Raw genomic sequence first — 13176 nt, forward strand, 5'->3', positions numbered from 1 at the left:
TCTTTCTTCCCAGCCTAGCCCAGCTGTATAACATTGAACGTCACCCACTAATTCATCAGCTGCCTTTGTTTCCACTGCTGAATACTTCTTTGTAGTCTTTTGTTTCAATTGAGCTAATGCACCACAAAAAATAAAAGCCACAAAAAACCCCACCAAATCCCCAAACCTTTCCAAAACTATGCCACGCTCAGGTACCTGCCTTATACACCCTGCTCCCAATGCCACGACTAGCTATAACCACACATTCTGTACGTCCAGTGCCTCTGCTATGAGGAGGCACAAAGCATCACAAACCTTGCTCTCAACCTTTTTGCCCTAAAACGTGTAAAAATAACAGCAGAACATTTATTTTCAAGTACCTCCACTTCTAAAGGAAGGATTATGGCTTAATCTGGACAAACCCTGTCTGAGCTCTTCCAAACATTGCAACGTTTTTTTTCTTGTTCTAGCCACAATATACATGTGGGGGAAAATATGCAAGCATTCACAATGAAGTCTGGCTCAGGTGCAACAGAAGGCCCTGGGTCATCCTCTCCAGGGTTTTCTAAAATCCTAAACTACTGTTCGTGCATGCCAAGATACTAAGTGCTTTTGAAATGCTGCTTAACTCTAGCTAATGAGATTGCAGAGACTGCCATTATCCACTGGAGCTGCACAGGCTTGAGTTCACATTGTTTTATTAGGCACATTTCAACTTTATAATACAGAGGCAAGACATGACCCTGCTCTGCAGACCTGAATCAGCTGTCAATTCCACAGAAAGTGCTTTGAACACGCAGAGATACCTAATGCACTAGAGGGAACAGTAATGCTTTGTCAAGTACCAGACATGATGTGATCTCAGATCATTCCCAATTTTCAACTTCTATAATTCTTATATGCATTATTTTCTGGAGAATCAAGTTTTCCTGGCTTCTGCATGAGATCTCAGAAACAAACATTCAACAGATCTATCAGCAGTTCTGCCTATTCACTTGAATCCAACCTGTCATAAATAAAATCAAGCCTAGTACTTCCATCAGTGCTTTACACCACCCATTAATTATTTCTTTTGTCAGACCTCAGAAATGAAGAACAACTGTTCCCTCCCAAAGAACATAGAAATTAAATGATTTGTCCTGTGCCATCCAGGAGTCTGGATTACATTTCCAAGTAGAGCTTGTATCTGAAACTCCCAACCAACCTGAAATGCTGCTTCACCATTTTCCACTTTTAAACCCCACCAAGATGTCAGCTCTTTTGCAGCTGACAAATTTAACCACTGGACTTCATGATCTTTAAGTTGCCAATGACATAACATGCAATGGCTTCAGCCAGCTAGAAAGCTATACACTTCATTTTCCTACCACGATCTGAGATTTTAACTTGACGTATTAAGGTGGAATGGTTGCCTCCAGGGTCTCAAGTAGACCCTGGGAGAAAAAAGATAAACAGCTAAAAAGGAAAAAACAGGGAAAAAAGAGATCTCCAGCATCTCACTGGATTACTCTGGTATCAAAAGATGCCACAAAATAATTTTGTTACCTGACTGTCTGAGTAGTTTTTATTTTCTATTCATGGTGTTCACCGCCACTCTCCTTTTCCACCACTTAATACACAAACTGTTATCTTACACTATTCTTAACAAGAAACCAAGAAATGCATTTATAATCTCTTCAGATGCATGTTTACATTTGTGTTTACATGGCTGAGGTAAGACTTATGATACAGTTTCCATGAGGACTTGCACCCTGGTCTACATGTGCACAGCTGTACCGTGGTAACCTTGTACCCCACCACCAGCAAACAACTGCATATGTCTAAGAGGAGACATACACATGGTAATATCTTCCATGTGGTTTGCAGATGAGGAACTTCTTGAGCCAGAAATATCGTCTCTGTCTGTTAAGCCCTGCAGCATCAGGAGGCTGAATAATCAGAACTCATAATTCAAAAGGGAAAGGTGGAATAGCTATACCCTTACCTCTTAGATCAAGGAAGAAGATGCTCTTGAGTTAAAAGCTACAGACTAAATTCTCTTCTCAAACCAAAATTAACTTGACTCAAGTAAAGGAGTTAACTCAGAGCATGAAATGAGAATCAGATGTATTCAGCCTGAAGGTTTTGTGATAATTTTTTTACTTCATGACTAACACTGCTTTGCCCTACTTGTGCTGTTTTGATTCTTCTTCACACGTCCCTTAGCTTGAACTAAGGAGATGAATGATGAACTCCAACTTTTGGTTTTCATACAATAAGCTGATGTCATGATTAGATCACAAGCTCTTTGGATAACAAAAAGCCCTTAAATAGAGGATTGCGTCATTTAAGGTTTGGCACATACAAGTGTTATAAATACATACATACTTTCAGAAATACTTCTCTGCGTTTGAAAAAGCGTTCTCTCTCTGCATCCATTTTGAGCCAATTATCAAACGTTTTACTTTGGTTAAGGGTCAGATAAATGCAGAAAAGGACTTTTAATTGTACATATTTTATCTCCCTGGGGATTTAAACAAGCTCTCTGTTGAAAAGCACTTCCTAACATACCCCATAGTGCTCCACTGAATGTCTGGCAACCACAGCGAAGTCCTGCTGCCACGGCTGCTCTGCTATAATGAAAACATTCAATATAAACGATAAACATGCATGTGTCAGAAACCACTACAGCTGCCCTACAGAGAGCCCATGACTGAAAACAATCATGTAAACATGGGAATTCCACAACAGAATCATTTTCTGGAAGCCCCAAGGGCACCATGAAACATCCACCATCACACTTTCCTCCTCCTCCCTGAAAGGGCACCCAGGCACAACAGAGACAATGGTAAATAAAATGCTTACCAAATTCATAGACTTTTTTACATTTGGTCTCCAAATCATCTATGAGGTCCTGCAGCCGACACTGCTTGGCTAACCTCTTGCAATCATTTACATATTCGACGTCGATATCAAGACGACCTGCCAAGAAGAAATGCAGCCAGCTCTTTCAACCCATACCACTTAGGTGTAAAAACAGCAAAAATTAAGGACTGAAGACTTGTTGGCACAGAAATTCAGTAATTAGACACATTGCCTCACTTTTCAGCATCCAGTTATAACTCAGTCCAAGAAGCTAAGACCTGGTACCCCACCACTTCGATGAATCTCAGTTTGGCATCTAATTTACATTCCCACTTCCCAGTGTCTACCCTAACAGCTTCATTCAAAAGGCCAAAGACTGAACAGGCTTAATCAAAAAGTGTCTAATTCCATCAGAAAAGCAAAAAATAGCAGCACAACAAGCAGCATGCATGACTGCCACCATTGGCTACCTGGTTTTGAGTAGGAAAAGACTTTAGACCCAGAAGCTCTCACCCCAGAATCTTTTACCATCACTGAAAATGTGGCAAGGAACACTTCTGAAAACACTGGACTGGGGAAGGAGAGCCTTGAAGAGAAAGTTATTTTCTGGCACCACCTCCTGGCCTGAAATAGTTCAGCACTTAGCTTGCCTACAGCACAACATTTGGCATTTTCATAGAAGGCTTAGGACCAACTTCTGTTCAGAAAAAATATTAGAAAGTAGTCAAAACATTTGGCGCACACTGCTCAGGTCTGCCAGACTGAAAATGCCCTATGTGGGAACCTGGCTTTTCACCACCTTATGGGATTGTTATCCCAGATGACAAAATTTACCTTCCTTAAGTTAAAAATACATTCTCCACATCCATCGGACCAATCAACCTAAGCTGATTTTTTTTTTTTTCACATCGACTGAATAGTTATTGGCAAGACAACAACTGGCAAAAGGTACAAACAACTTGGAAGAGCTGGGGATTGCTCACATTCTTCCTTTCCGCCAGCAGGGAGGATGTGTTGGCGACTCATGCGCCCAAACAGGGCTGTCTGCAAGCGTGTGCCACCAAAAACAATGCCATGGCAGAGACACAGACAGCTGCCCACCAGCCACGTATACATAAACTAGGCGGTAGGTCATTTACCTGTGTACAGATACTGCAGAAGAGAGCCAAAGGCTGCTGGATTAATCTAAAATAAAACACAAGAAAGTTACCTTTAGAATTCCCAGGAACTTAATAACAAGCTTGAAACTTGCCTGGATACAAACATTATCCTGAAGAAGTCAAAGAAACCCCACTTAAATAGCAACTCAGACACTGCACCCAATTTCCTTGCTCCTCATGCAACTAATGCTGCCGCTCCACCAGGCTTACACAGCTCTTCAAAGGTATCCACTGATACTAATCCGTGTGCCCAGGGGGACAGGACCTGATAACGGAGGTGCTCCAAAGACACAGTTATAACACAGGCTCTGTAAAATCCAGTCTTTCACTGGTCACAAACATTTCCACCTCTTCTTAATTTGATAGGAAAGATGTGTTCTTGTACAAAAAGAAAGGAGAGACTTAAATAATGTCCCGAGAAACTGGAAGTATGTTTGTCATGAGAGGTTTTGCACAGCCACAATCAAGCTATAGAAACATATGCCAGAGTATTGGTGATTAATGGATGGAATGCACCTATGGCCTATTTAGTTCTTGCTGCAAAGGCAACAAAAGGGACTCAATTAGTGCCAATTATAGAGGCGATGTCTTCACTACAGACCACCCGTCCACCAGGAATTAGACAGACTCAACTCATCCCACAGAGGAGTTGTGGTGCAGCTGGCAGATGGTAACAGCTACCTGCTACTGCAATTAATTAAGATATGTTTGAGCCCACAACAGAGGGAACAAAGGGGAAGTATGCAGTCTACAGCCTTTTGTTATCTGAGTAAGATGCTATTTTAATGCATAAAGTGCCTCCACAACCCCCTCTCCTTGACTAGGGTCATTCAGAGCTCCAGGAGCTATTCACCATGGAAGTTAACCCTCAAACTGTCCCTCCTACTCAGTTGTCCTTCACCCAGTTGAAACAGGAAAAGAAAAGAAAGCGCTGGAAGCGCAGCCCTGCTCACCAGTGGATGCTTCAACACTATCATGTTCTTCCCCTTCCATTTGGTCTCAAACATTTCCGCAAAGTAGGCGCTGCGAGCGCTGAGAATGCAGCGGTGGGCACAGAAGGATTTGCCATGAACAATGAAAACGATGTCACTCTGGTAACCCTGCTCCAGCAACCTGTAAGGAACAAAGAGAGGGGTTAATTCATTGCAGGACGAGAAAGGAAAGAATGGGGTAAAGCCAGTGGGGAACATGGTACAATTAGGTCTAAATGAACAAACACCTCTGCACACTGCAGCCTCTCCCTGCTCAGCTAGAAGGCCAGCACAGGGGCTGGTACTTCACATACTAGACTGGGATCTCTCACTCCCCCCGACAACCCAAAGATTTTTGTTACTGCAAGAGGGAGGCCGGAGAATGAAACTTCCCTGTCTCAGGCAAACCCCTGAACACAGGGAACAGATTTTAAAGAGGAACCTCTTGCCCCCCCAAACACCTCTCTAAAGGTTAATCCTGCTTTAATCCTGCATTTTTGCCAGATGACAAAAAGACCTAGAGAGGCACATACTTTCAAAAAGATTTACCCCGCTACAAAGTAAGGTGCAACTTTCCTGCTCTCTGGGCGGTGTCAGTGTGCATGCTTTAGCCATGCAGGAAATAGGAGAAGACTTGATGTCACCCATCCTCAGAAGAAGGAAGGATGTTGCAGGCATGAAACGCAGGCAATTACCACATCAGAGATGAAGCCTTGTTTATGACTGCATGCCCATGCACTCGTTCTTTAAAAGGCAAAACCCAAGATTGCTACTCCTAGAGTTTATGGCAACTATCACCAGTGTTTCAGTGCATGCCTGTCACCCCTTGCATAGATATATCCTGACAAACATCCCCAAGAGGTCAAATCAGGCAGACACCAGGCAACACACTCCTAGAGTCCAGGACTTCTGGACAGAAAGGTGTGGGGGTCACACAAAGAGACGATGTCAGAGCAGGGTCCTGAATGCTGATCTCAATCTCCTGCTACTAGAACATCCTTCCTACCAGTGTCTTGCCCAAAAAACAAAATAGAAGCAGTTAGGCAGTTATTTTTTTGCCCCTACTATTGTCCTTTGTTTCAATTTTAATGCAAGGTCTGTTTGGAATGAGAAGAGAAAAAACAGCACATTACAGTTTTCATGTGTGCTCAACCCTGCATCATCTGAGCCACAAACTCCCCAGGGGAGCGATAAATCACCCTGCAAAATTCTACTTCCCTGAAAGGCAGAATCCGATTTTACTCAGATAAATGAGTTTCCTTTCTCCCCTGTTTCCCCACAGCATCAGAAATTAGGACTCTGTAGTAATGGGAAGATTGTCAGATCATTCTAGGACATACCTGCTCTCCGATTTTGAAGATACAGATGCTCAAACCTTGTTGGTTGGTTTGTTATTTTTTTAAGTCAGCGCAATGGGAAGAAAGAAAACCCCAACCAAGTCTGTGTAATAACATCAGAACTACCAGGGTAGAAGAAAAGCGAGAAGAAAAGATTGACACTATTCTTTTACTTCTAGAGCAAGTTAGGCTTCTTCTCAAGCTCTAGGCTGAGACTACAAGATGTGACAGGCAACTAACAGAAACATCTTAAAATGAACACATTTTAATGAACAAAAAGAAAGAACTGAGCACTGTCCCTATAAGTCAGTTTAAGGTTTCTTAAGGTGCACTCTCTCAGAAATGAGACACCTATTATCACTGCTGGAACCTCGGCTCGCAGGCTATAGGTCTTCAGGCCTGAAACTTAATTTCAGTTGACATATTATCCTAAATGGCTGATGCAGTTTTAGGGATCTGATTTTGGTTTGACAGTCAAATGCTTCTGCAGCAGAAAGACCAGCTTTCCGTTGGCTCTGGAGTCTGTAATAAAGTCACTGGAGGCCATATTTTAAATGCACACATACCTGCAAGTCATCCCGTAGGGCACAAAGGAGCATCGCTTAGGAAGCTCTGTACACCCAGGAATGAGACAGGGTACTGAGCAGTTGCCTTTCAAACCTGCCCTTAACAAAGAGCTTGAATATCCAGGTTAAGAGCTAAGGAAGGATGACAGAACGTGTTGCACGTGGAGCTGCCTCATTTGCTTACCGCTGCAGGAAGACGTCATAGTAGTCTCTCTTCATGCACTTTGCCGTGATCTGTTTGTACTCCTTCAGCAGACGTCGGATGGCATCGCTCAAAGCTCCATACAAACAACGTTCCCCGTCAAAAGTGTTTGCCTCGCATTTTGCTCCTGCAGAACAATCACAAGTACATGCCAGCAGGCAAAGTTAAATCTTTCTCAAGTGTCCCTGAACAGTCACCAAGTGACTATGACTTCTGGCTGGTGACATGTTTCACTGTGATCCCCTATGCTACTGAGCATATTTACAAAAACTAAGCTCCCTTTACATGTGTATAACCTAAAGCTGTTCTCCCACAGCAAAATCCCTTTCTGAAGAAGTCATGACTCGTCTAAACCAACCCTGGCCTCTCAGCATGGCTCCAAGCAGTATTCTGGGAAGACGAATCTCACTGTACAGAGAGTACGATCACTTACTGGACTTCTAACAGCTCCATGCTTCTTTAGGTTAGACCCTGCAAGACATTTGGAAGGCACTTGCATTTTGCTCTTTTAGAATTACGCAAGTGGTTGATTAAGATGCTCTGAATGCAGTAGAAGAGGCAAACCTTTTGAGATCTGACTCTGCATTCTGATTCCTCTGCCAGAACACAGAACATCGCCAATACCTAAGGGAATTTGGGTGCTGGAAACTAAATGGGCAGACACTTTGCCTGGAGAATTTGCCTTGCTTTGTTCAAGGTTAGTAAACGCCCTTGCATTTCACCTTTGAGTCCTGTTTATAAAGCAAGGCTATCAGAAGAGTACAAGAAAGTTTTACACAGACAGTTCTTCAGATAAAGTACAATTCTTACATCAGCACGCTCTCAACAGCAATGCACCCTTGCAAAACATCAGCTGTGGTTTCAGAACGCCATGCTGCCTTAAGTCAGCAGAGAAAGCTTCACTGTAGCAAATCCAAGCAGCAAATGGCCTGCAAAAGGGACCATGAAAGTGTGCCCAGGGCTCCTACTGCAGCCTGAGATCGCTGATCAGATGGCTGGTTGTAACAGAAGAAGTTTCCACAAGAGATAGCTAGACGGATATACAATCCCTACGGACCAGTACGGAGAAAGATACTGTACCCAGAACCAGGATGCTTTTGCTCACCATTGGCTAGAAGATAACGTACAAGCTCCTCATGTCCACAGAGGCAAGCATAATACCTGACAATAACAAGAGAAAGAAAATTAGAGATACGGTAGGAAGCAAAATTCAATATCTGGGCACACTACAGCATGCAGACCTCAGCATGGAGCCATCCCTAATAAGCTTAGAAGATGACTCCTCATAGGAGTGAGGAATTGCTACTAAGTAGTGTAGAAGACTGACCCCAGCAACAGACTAAGCAGGATCTGTTCCCAGCACTCCTAGGCACTGCTGTCCTGCAAGGAGATCTCAAGGTCCCACTCTGGCTTCGGCATCTTCTGTTGTGCTACCATCTGCCAAATCGATCCTCATTTTCATGGGGTTCATTTCATGGGCACTCAGCAATTCCACTGAATTCTCAAAGACACTCCTTGCTCCTTCTGTTGTCAATCTGCTGCACACTCTGATAATGAGGGAACAGCACCCACATTGGGTGTACAGCAAATCCACCCCTCAAAGACCTACTTACAATGTGTTTTGTTTTCTCTTTTACAATTTAAGCCTTTCAGGATCCTCTTTCACAAGGACCTCAGATTGTCCTACAATGTAGGAGAATCCTGTAACCTTCACTGCAGTAGGCAAATGTTAGCTTACCTTTACTTTGGGAAGTTATTGCTTACTTTAAATATACTGCAGATGTCTAAATGCACTTTGGAATTGTTTGCTGATTTTGTCTAGGATAGAGTTAATTTTCTTCGCTGTAGCTACTGTGGGGCTTTTGCTGAAAACAGAGTTGATAATACAGGGATGTTTTAGCTCTTGCTAAGCAGTGCTTACACAGAGACAAGGCCTTTTCTGCTTCTCACCCCACCCCACCTGTGAGTACGCAGGGGGCACACATAAAGTCAGGATGGGACACAGCTGGGACAGCTGACCCCAACTGACCAAAAGGATATTCCATATCATATGATGTCATGCTCAGCATATAAAGCTGGGGGAAGAAGGAGGAAGGGGAGGACGTTTGCAGTTATGGTGTGTGTGTATATGGGGAGGTAAGAAGCTCACACCACCCTCCTCAGCACCAGCATGGGGATTCCTCACTGCCTACTGCATGTTCACAGCTTTGCCAGACAGACTGTGATCCTACAGTCACTTTGCATTTCATCAAGCCAAGCCTCCACCCAAGAAGACTGCTAGAATGCTGTAGACTTCGAGGCGGAAAAAGCCTAATCAGGCCAAGAACAGACTGCTTAATCCAGGTAACTTGGTCACAAAATTAACCACCTTTCTGAGCACTACTATAGCAAGCGTCAGTCAGATGAGATGACAAAGACATATTTAGCGCAGCACCCGCAGAGACGAGAAGCAGAAATATGTAGCCAAATGTCCCAAAAAGCAGAACCTGAGATGTTTTGTAACAGTGCTCCTAGCTGCTGATGCAGACAGTGCCAAAGAGCCCTGAAAGCCCTCCCCTCCTGCCCAGCCAGCGCTCTAGGCTGCAGGACTCACAGAGGTGTACTGTCCCATTTATCACGGACATTAATTTCCACATCTCGCTGTTCAAGAAGGTATCTGGAAGAAAAGGGAGAGCAAAGTTACAACTTCACGCAGCTGCTCACTCAGTCATATTCTTCTCTTTCAAAAGATGTAACTTTGAGTTTATACAGTAACTTCCAAAGGTATGACAAGATTCATTCAACTTGGGAAGCTGTCAGACGTGGCTGAAGGAGCATCAGTCAAATCCTCAACCCAAAGAATGGCATTCTGCAGCTTGGCTTGACAGGTCTCTTCAAGCTGAAGTGGTGCACATGGGGAAGGGGGGGAATCAAACCCACCTCACGCTGATCCCTAACATGGCAGTGATCACAAAAGAAGCCTGAGCACTTCAGCAGTACCTTCACTTTCTCCTACAACCATCACAGCCTGTGTGCGCACAAATAAGTGGCCAAGTTTACAAGGCCAAGGCTGGACTCCCATCCGGCTTGTGGCTTTTCTTGCCACAAGTGACAACATCAGTGTCACTCCAGACTGCTCTTAATTCCTGCTACTTCCTTGTGCTGCACATTTAGGCTATACCAAATACTGCCAGTGCTCCCTCTTTGGACCCTCCAGACGCCAGCCTTTGCTTGCACACAAGTCTCCTACACAGCCTGGCTCTTGTTATAGCCTGTCCCCAACTACTGGAACAACCATCTCTCTCAACCATATGTAGAAGTCCCCCCCCGGCCTTCACAAAGATTCTCAAGTTGTTTTTCCTATCTGCCACATCAGTCCCTCCTTCCACTCACTCCATCTCTCCTGTGTCAAACTTCAGCTGCTTCTGACCACGTTCAAAATCCCAAGCAACTCAGCTCAGCTCCTTTCTACTCAGCCCCATGTGGTCAACTTGTCCCCTCTGCTTTGGCAGCATTCCCAAACTGACCATCTCTCCACTATCACTTCAGTGCTGGTCATCTTAAACCTCTGCAAAGCCACCTGCAGGGCCCCTCCTTCTACAATAAAGCTGCAATTTACTCTTTTCAAGAAATTAATCTAATACACAATGGACAACAATGTTCCCTAGACCTCATCTATCTGCCTATTCATCCTTCGTTAGCAAGCACCTTCAAACAGATAAGCTATTTCTGATTATCTGGGAAGATCCACATGTTGAAAGCTGGAAGAATCAAGTAGGATCAAGGTGAAGAGCATTCTTAGACTCAAACCATGAGATGCAGCAGGAGAGTCTGTTGTAAATGTGGGGCCTTTGCGTTACAACATCCATTCACCCTGCAGACAAAAAGCCCATCTGACTCCTGATCCGAAATCACTGCAGCTAAGCCATACTGCTTCAGTGCGAGCAAGGAGACTTGACCTGAAATTTAGCAGCCCAGTATTTCTCAGAGATACTATAACAGAGAACCTGCAACACAACTTGTCTAAATATTTCCATTATTATGGCTTCCTACAGATCTCGCTTCCTACCAACGCAAATACAGTTTCCAGTGGTAAAGAAAGGGAAGCTAAAGAGAAGAGACTTTTGCAAGGACATCTGCCACAGACAGCATTCACACCAACGAAGTGTGCAATAACTGTCTGACAGTCAGATGCCTGAATTTTAAGAAAACAGGCAAACCTACAAACACTAGCAAAGACTTGGTGTACACCCAACTCCCTGAGAGAAAAGCAAGGCGACTTTATTTATAAAGAAGCAAACTCTCCTTTTCGCACCCCAGTATCTCCTGGCCCCGCGGCTGCCCTGGAGAGACCCGGGGGTGCGGGAGCCCGCGGGTTCAGCGCCCAGGGGAAGGCCGGGCAGGGCCTCTGGGCCCCCGGGGCGGCCGCAAGACCGTAACGCGGCACGGCGAGACCGGGCTGCCTCCCACAGAGGTGATTAAAGCGGTTAAAGGCAGCGGTTCACGCCGGGGGTACCCGGGGGGACGCCGGGAACCGCCCCCCCTTCCCCGCCCCGGGCCTGGCGGCGCGGCCCGGCCCCGCTCACCGCACGCGGCTCACGTCCCCCTTCTTGCAGCTGGTGAACAGGTCGCTGGTGTCCATGGCCGAGGCAGGCCGCGGGGCGGCGGCGCCGCATTGACGCGGAGAGCGGAGGGCAGCCGCAAGGGACCGGACCGGGCCGGGCCGAGCCGGGGGAAGGGGCCGGAGGGGCAGCGGCGGCGGCGGCGGGACGGAAGCGGCCGGCGGATGTAAACACGGCGGCGGGGCGGAGCGGACCCGCGGCCGGCCCCGCCTAGCGCCGCGCAGCGCCCCCTCGCGGGCTGGAGGAGCTACCGCCGCCCGGTGTGAGAGCGGGGCGGGCGGCCTGGGACACGCGTGGGACCGGGGATGCTGCGGCTCCGTGAAAGGGGGGGTCTGTTCGGGAACAGGAGCGGGGGAAGCTGCTCTGGAACAGTCCTGCGGGAAGCCTGACCCAGAACGGTGGTGTCTGGAACACATGGCGGGGCTCTGCCTCTCCCCCGCCAAGTCGCCTGGGGTCCAGCCCTGGAGCAGGTGTGGGACGGGACGGGGCGGGGGGTACAGCTGCTCTGGGACACACATGGCCCACGGGTGTGCACGGATGCAGGGGCTCTGCTCTGGAACAGAGGCTTGTCCTAAGCCACCATGGCAGGGGACAGGGGTCCTGGGGGGATGGGAGTGGGGGGCACCCCACAGGACTAGGACCATCACCCCACGGTGGCAACTGGGACCCCGCAGCCCGGGCACCCAGCACGGCTCAGGGCTTCTACAGCAGCCTGCGATAGGGGAATTAAGGTGGGCTCTTCCGGGCAGGGGGGATGGAGGCTGACACCCCCCATCCCAGGAGAGGGACCCTGGCCACCACCGCGTTGAGAGATGCAGCAGACGTGAATTCAGGCAAAGGACTGCGCTCGGGGCAGTGTTCAGACACCCAGGAGGTGCGTTTTATTGCAAAGAAAACAAAACCACAACCCCGTCACTTCCAGGGCCAGACGCGAGTGTTTCTAAGCGTTCTCCGGCAGCAGTCCCGGTTCTCCGGCAGCAGTCCCGAGCAGGGGCCAGGGCTCGCACAGTTTAGGTCCAGCAGGAACGAGGGCATTGAGAAGGACGGCTGGGAGCCTGGCTGGCAGCTGAGATGAGCCCACGAGGCTCGCATGAGCCAGCACAGATGAAGGTGCTGGCTGTCTCTGACTGTTCGAGTTGCCCCAGACTCTCAGTGAAAGAGGGAGGTCCTCCTGCATGGCTGCCAAGGTGGACGGGAAGAGACGAGCTGCTGATGGCGGTGGCTGCAGTAGGATCCTGCTGCGATGCTCCAAGGTCATACTGCAATGATCCATATGATAATGTACCTCCATTTCACACTGCATCCTTTGCCCAGAGGGATCCTTAAGGTGGTATCTCAAACTGTATTCTCAACCTGCATTACATACTCCACAGCACGGTTACTGGGTCACTCCTCGCTGTTTCTTTACACCCCACATACCACGAGGTGGTCTGCAGGATGCAAAGTTCTAGCACATGTTGGACTCCATATTACAGACGCTGTGCTAGACATCTGGGCAACATCTGGGAGTAACCTG

At 47.0% G+C, this 13176-nt stretch overlaps 1 protein-coding gene across 2 annotated transcripts in view; it reads right to left on the minus strand.

Moving 5' to 3' along the window:
- The window catches only part of ABTB1 (ankyrin repeat and BTB domain containing 1), a 28940-nt gene extending 17115 nt beyond the window's left edge, over positions 1-11825 (minus strand). The window contains exons 1-7 of one of the 2 annotated variants that reach the window (XM_074602623.1): positions 11625-11825; positions 9653-9715; positions 8165-8220; positions 7042-7186; positions 4937-5096; positions 3963-4008; positions 2824-2940 (exon numbers count right to left, since the gene is read on the minus strand). In XM_074602623.1, the coding sequence (XP_074458724.1) occupies positions 2824-2940; positions 3963-4008; positions 4937-5096; positions 7042-7186; positions 8165-8220; positions 9653-9715; positions 11625-11680 (643 nt within the window). In that variant the 5' untranslated portion in view covers positions 11681-11825. Of the gene's footprint in view, positions 1-2823; positions 2941-3962; positions 4009-4936; positions 5097-7041; positions 7187-8164; positions 8221-9652; positions 9716-11353; positions 11422-11624 lie in introns of those variants that run through there. The other variant, XM_074602622.1, reaches the window with a different exon arrangement.
- Between the last annotated feature and the right edge of the window lie 1351 nt (positions 11826-13176).

Source organism: Larus michahellis, chromosome 10, assembly GCF_964199755.1.
Source record: "Larus michahellis chromosome 10, bLarMic1.1, whole genome shotgun sequence".
NCBI lineage: Eukaryota > Metazoa > Chordata > Aves > Charadriiformes > Laridae > Larus > Larus michahellis.